Source organism: Rhinolophus hipposideros (assembly GCF_964194185.1).
Source record: "Rhinolophus hipposideros genome assembly, chromosome: 20".
In the NCBI taxonomy this organism is placed as follows: domain Eukaryota; kingdom Metazoa; phylum Chordata; class Mammalia; order Chiroptera; family Rhinolophidae; genus Rhinolophus; species Rhinolophus hipposideros.
In genome coordinates, this window is record NC_138066.1 from 660758 (window position 1) to 667327 (window position 6570).

The 6570-nt window shown below is 53.4% G+C and overlaps 1 protein-coding gene across 1 annotated transcript; it reads right to left on the reverse strand.

Annotated features, from left to right (window-relative positions):
* Nucleotides 1–364: 364 nt before the first annotated feature.
* PLD6 (phospholipase D family member 6) lies at nucleotides 365–4513 on the reverse strand (the record flags this gene model as incomplete). The annotated part of the gene is made up of 2 exons (XM_081028520.1): nucleotides 365–612; nucleotides 4075–4513. 2 exons carry the CDS (start codon nucleotides 4511–4513, stop codon nucleotides 365–367), a joined length of 687 nt encoding a protein of 228 aa, XP_080884646.1.
* Nucleotides 4514–6570: the final 2057 nt, after the last annotated feature.

Consider the following 6570-nt stretch of genomic DNA (forward strand, 5'->3'; position numbering starts at 1 on the left):
CCCGGCCAGCTTCCTGCGCGCACACTTGGCAGAAGCTGCGTTTGCTGATGGGGGCAGAAAACCGCACAGCTCGTCCAAAACAACTGACCTACTGTTGCAAGAGTCCCCTGTGCTCCTTCACCCTGAGCACTCCGGCTCACGTCAGCATGTGGAGGGATGAGAACTGGGTTTGGACGGTATTTTGCCTGATGCCGAGGTTTCTCTCAAGCAGGACGCAGACTGCACCGTAGCTCGCAGAGCCTCCGGGGACCCACGCTTAGGTCCCGTCCCTTGCAGCTTTGATCTGGTTTCAAAACCAGAGGTACCAAAGTGGTGTGACACCTCTGTCCCTTCCAATCCTGAAGACAGAGGTGAGAGCATGCCTTCAGTGACCTCTCTTCTTTTGTGGGAAAAAAGTGTACTTTGTAGGGTTAAACTCGTCCCAAATACGCTCAAATTCTCCCAGAAAGAGCCGGACGTAGTCGGCGTCCTCCATAATGAGCACGTTCTCCCTGTTGTTCTGAATGGCCTGCGTGGTCCAGTTGAGGGAGCCGGTGATAAGCACTTTCCTGTCCACCACGGCGAACTTGTGGTGCATGTAGCCGAGGTCCTGGTCGTGCCGCACCTGGATGCCTGCAAAACGGAAGTCAGCCTGCAGCGCGCTCCCCGCGCCCCGGCTCCTCCTCAAGGGCACACCTGCGAGCAGTGCTAACTTGGCCGTGTGTCATTTGGTGGGAAAGGGGGAGCATGTCACTGGGGCAGGGGGTGGAGGCTGAGGCGACAGTGACCAGCCACAACCAGGACACAGAAGGGACTGAGGAGCATTTCAGCACAGCAGGGGACACACAGTCCTAAGGGCAGTGGGACCATGGCAGGCACACAGACACTGCTCTCAGTCCATTTCCTCTGGGAACAGCGCACCCTGCCCCCCACACCCGCATAACCTCAGGTCACCATCCTGCCACAGGCGACCAGACACATCGTCCTTTGCTCGGAGTGCCTTGTCTCTGAGCGATCACTTCTGCCTGGCACTGGACCCCCCAGTAAACAGCCCTGGGCCAGGAGCTGCACCCCACTCTGTAAGGAGAGGGGCCAAGCCTGAGGACGGAGGCGCGCAGCAGGAGCCAGGCCTGGCGAGCGGCAGGGAGGGAACTAAGGACCACGGGAAGCTCGCCGGCTCTGGCCCCGGGAAGGCCCGGTGCGCCCAGCCCTTCTCAGCGCGGGAGCAGAAGCACCCTAAGTGACGCGGAAACGACTTACACCCCTCCACATCACCCACCTCCTTCACCAAAGAGCTGTGACCGTCGCCTGGCATTTCCCTCTTTGCCTCTCTCTCTCCCACTCTTTTCACACTCCCCCGTGGCAGGAGCCTGTCTGTCCTGCCCACTCCGCCTCACCCTGGAGAAGCCTAATATTGCTCAGTGAATGAGACCATTAGAAACGTGATTTAAAATACTTTAGAAGAGGCTGCTTTGCAATACGGTTGCCAGACTTAGCAACTAAAAATACAGCATGTTCAAATTAAGTTGGGATTTCAGATAAACAACAAATAATTTTTGAAGGTAAGCATGTCCCGTGCAATCCTGGGACATACACTAAAAATTACTCATCGCTTATCCGGAGCTGTCTGCTCACCTGGGCACCTGTGTTTGGCCCAGCAAGCCTGGCTTGAAAGCAGTGCCCTCCTTACCCGCCGCTGCCACCACTTCTCACACTCTGGCCAACCCCGCAGCAAATCCTGTCGTTCCACCTTCAAAACAGATCTTACATTCAACCGTTTCTGACGCCTCCTGCACTACCCAAAGCTGTGCCACCCCCCTCCCGGCTCCCACTCTGATTCCACGCCACCCCCTCCTGCCCAAAGCGCATTCTCCTCAGAGCAGCCTGCACAACCTCTCTGTCCCCTCTGCTCTGCGGACCATCCTGTAAGAGCTCCGTGTCTCATAGAATGGGGTCCAGGTGCCGCCGGCAGGAAGCCAGCCCTCTGCGCCTGCGTGCCTTACCTGCCTGCGTGCCCGCACACTTGCGTGCTTTACATAACGATAATGGTGTACCCTTCCACCTCTCCTCATTCCTACCACCACCTTTGGCTTCAGGAGATTCCTTGCTGTGAAGTTAGGTTTGTACTTGCTCTTCCGCAGGCTAGAAGGCTCTCTCCCTCAGATATCCCCTACATCACTAAGCTCTGCTGCCGCGTTCTCGCTCCTTATCCTACTTTATGACATTTCTAGACCCTTCTTATTACCTTAAATATTCATGTTTCAGTCAGATTCCCCACTGGGTCTTGGTCTGTTCACCACCTCCGTAGCGCCTGGAAGTGCTCCGGGCAAATACTAGCACACGGATGTATTTGCTGGATAGATGAATGTGAATGACGGCTGGGAAGCCGTCAGAGGGGAATCAGCCTTAGATGGAGGCTGGCTGCAGTGCCCTTTAAAGTTCTTTCCAAACCTGAGATTTTACCATTCTCTAAAAGCTAACTAAGTAAAATGGCCTGTGTCTAAAGGTATCCAAGTTTCCCCATTAGCAGGACCAACAGATTTAGGGCAACTCATGACTGCCAGGAAGAGGGGAAGTGAACATGCTCACTCTCTGAACTACGTTTCTGACTCTGCCCACATGGGGTGCAAGGAGCAGCGAATCACTCAAGTGCTTTGCCATCTGAGCGCCCCGAGCGGAGACGGGAAGCTGAGCCTGAGTCCAGGAAAGGCTTCTGTGCCTCCCAAGTCAGCAAGAGGCTGAGCTTGTGCTTGTGTAACTCAGAGCACTGTGGGACCACTGCGCAGCCAGCACAGCTCTCAGGGCTCCTCGCGTCTTTCGGGCCCTGGGGCCACTAGACTTGACAGGGGGAGCAAATGTTCGTGTCATGACTTTCCTGCAGGAATGACTTTCCTAGGTGCCTGAGTGATCAAAACACGAAGTTCAGACTCCATGCAGCCAACAGACAAAACACATGGAACGCAGCCAGCTTGCAGGACACACCGTTACACTGAGGTGGCAGGACGGAACACGGAATTCACTGCATCTGATCTTGAAACAAAATGATTCAGCCTTCTCGCTCATCTGTAAGTAGGTGAGAGTGGCAGGCTGCCTAGCGGTATCTGTTTTCCCAAGCATTTTGCAGCTGGAGAAACAAATTAACTGCTCCCCAACTAAACATGTTAGCTCCACGTTTTAGAACATGATTTCATTGCAGAAGCCCCAGCATGAGACTCATTAGTGCCTTTAAAGTAAAATGTCTGTTTCCTGCTTTAGCTCTTCACTCCTGCACCCCGGCCACCACAATCTTGGCACACCTGCTCCTACCGGTATGAGCACAGTCGCCGACAGCCTGCGGCCGGAGGACTTGCAGATTTGTTCTTAGCTTTCCCCCTCATTTCCTGAGGGCTGTCAGGCTAAGCCATCCTCACTGCAGGCTGCCAAAAACTCAGCGGGCCGGGCTACTCCCCCAGCTCTACCCACCCGCAGGGTCCCAACTCCAATGCGGGGAGCCGCAGGGGCTGTGTCCGCTGGCCGGGTGTCCGTGAGCAGACCGCCCCCGGCCCCCGCCTCTGGGAGTCCCCACACCTTGCTCCACTAGCTGGGAATACACAGCTGGCTCACACTTAGGGTTTCCAGGCGGGAATTCCCACCCGTTCTCAGGAATTTTTTTCACTGTACCGTTCCTGAATCCCGAGATACAAACTGTTTTCTGTTCTCCACGATGAATCGTTTCCACAAAGTGACGGCCGATACTACCAACCACCTGGGTTCAAGGAGCTGATTTTCCCAATTTCCCGACCAACTTTTCTCGGAATTCGGGAACGGAAAAGAGAAAAAAATTCCCGAGAATGGGCGGGAATTCCCGCTCATGCTCAGACATCCGGCATGCAACCCCTCTGCACAGAACCTCTCCCGCCACGTGAAAACAGGGGTCCTTTATGGGTGGCCCTGGAGTTGCTCCGGGGTGAAACTGTCCTGACCTCACAAGGCCCCCGTGGTACGGGGCCTGTCCTCGGACCCCGACTCCCAAGGATCTGCGTCTGACGCCCTCCCTTCTGCGAGGGCTCCCGGAGGTGGGCTCATCCTCCGAGCCCGGCCCGGAATCCGGCTTACCTGCCTTGCGGAGCAGGCCGATCTGCGAGCCGTTGAGGGCCATGTAGTCACAGTCGGTGATGACCCGGACGCGCACGCCTCGCTGGTGCAGCAGCTGCACGGCGCGGCCCAGCTGCGGGCTGGAGAAGGCGAACAGGCAGAGCTCGAGGCTGGCTCGGGCGGCCAGCAGGGCGCGCAGCAGGCGGCTCAGCGAGCTCTCGGTGTGGGGCAGGCTGCACCCGCAGCCCGTGAGGGGCGCCGCGGGCCCCGCGTCCGCCGCCTGCAGCAGGGCCTCGGTGCAGGTCACCTGCGACGGGAAGAAGAGCACTTCGCGCCGTGGCCGCCGCTGCCGCCGCAGCCGCCAGGCCCGTAACCAGAGCAGCGCCGAAGGCAGCGCCTCCAGGACGAGCGCGAGGCCCACTGTCGCCACTGCCACCACCTGCCAGCGTAACCGCCTCATGCCGCCGCCATGCGCCCTACAGGCCCCGCCACGCCCACCGCGCCTGCGCACCCGCCGGTCACGTGCGACGCGGCCCCGCCCCACGCCGCGCCGCCGCGCCTGCGCAATGGCGGGCCTCCTGCAACTGTTGCCTCCCCGCCTCTGCGCCCTGGGCGGCCACGTGCCCGGGCCCGGTACATGCAGTCGGGACGGGGGCCACGTACTCAGCTCAGCAACCGCCCGTCGTCCTCCAAGCCTGAAGCAGCCCAGCCCCTCGTCCCTTCTGGGACACGAGCTGTGCCGGCCTCTCCATTCGCACCTTCCCTCTTTCCCGGGGGGAGGCACTGGGCAGGGCTGGGGGCAGGGTCTGGAAACGCACAGAATGTCAAATAACCGCCACTTAGCTGGTGGCAGGATTTGAACCCAAGGTGCTGGAGGCAGTGGTGCGATGGAAATGGGCCCGAAGTACGTCGTTAGGCCCCCTTGTTTCTTCCAACCCTTCCAAATAATCTTCCATTATTTGCAGATGCCTATTGTGCTTTAAGCAAAAACAGAATGGAGAAGAAGAAGTCCATGGTCCTGACTTAGCAGGCCTGTATCCCTTAGGAGGGGCAGCGACTTTCCACAGGAAGGGAAAAGAAAGACAAGAAAGGGTGAGCATCTTTAAGATTCTTATTAAAATAGAGCTAGCATACAATGCTGTATGTATAGTTATTCGGCATTTATCTACCTAAAGAAGTGATCACCGTAAGTGCAGCAGCCATCTGACACCGTACCACGCTGTCACAATATTACTGACTATATTCCCCCTGCTGTACATGACATCCCCGTGACTTATTTGTTTTATGCCTGGAAATTTGTACCTCTTATTCCCCTTCACCTTCCCCCCCTTTTTTAAAGTTTTCAATTATAGTTGACATTCAAAATTATTTTATATTAATTCAGGTGTACAGCATATGGTTAGACATTTATACAATTTAAGAAGTGATCCCCCTGACTAGTCTGGTACCCACCTGGCACTTATACATAGTTACTACCATATTATTGACTAAATTCCCTATGCTCTACTTTACACCCCCATGACTATTTAGTAATTACTAATTTGTACTTTTTAACGCCTTCACTTTTTCCACCCTGCCCCTCAACCCCCTCCCATCTATCACCCCAACAAATCTAGGACCCATCTGACACCATACATAGTTATTAAAATATTATTGACTTAATTTCCGATGCTTTACCCTACATCCCCATGACTATTTGTGTAACAAGTGATTTGTACTTCTTAATCCTTTCCCCTTTTTCACCCATGCCCCCAACACCCCTCCCATCTGGCCACCATCAAAATGTTCTTTGTATCTATAAGTTTGTTTCTATTTTTTGTTTGTTTCTTTGTTTGTTTGTTTTGTTCTTTAGATTCCATATGTAAGCATAGTCACAATTCATCTATCTTTCTCTGTCTGACATTCTCCACTCAGCAAAATACCCTCCAAATCCATCCATGCCATCTCAGACGGCAAGAACCCATTCCCTTCCATGGCTGAGCAATATACCACTGTATATGTGTACCATCTCCTCTTTACCCATTCATCCATCGATGGACACCCAGGCTGCCTCTACATCTTACTCATTATAAACAATGCTGCAACAAACATATCCCCTTAGAGTAGCATTTTGGGTTTCTTCAGATAAATACCCACAAATGGGATTACTGGGTCTTTCTTGGTCTCTTGCTATAACCTTTGTTTTAAAGTGTATTTTGGTATAAGTATTGGTAAAAGTCTACTGGTACAAGTATTGCTACTCCAGATTTTTTGTTGTTTCCATTTTCATGAATTTTTTTTCCATGCCTTTACTTTCAGTCTTTTGATCTTTGTGTCTTTCGATCTGAAGTGAGTCTCTTGTAAGCAGCATATGTAAGGGTGTTGTTTTCTTATCCATTCAGCTCCCCTATCTTTCGATTGGAGCATTTAATCCATTTACATTTAAAGTAATTATTGATAAATATGTAGTTATTGCCATTTTATTATTCATATTTTTAATTTTTTTCCATCTTAAAGAAGTCCCTCTAAGATTCCTTG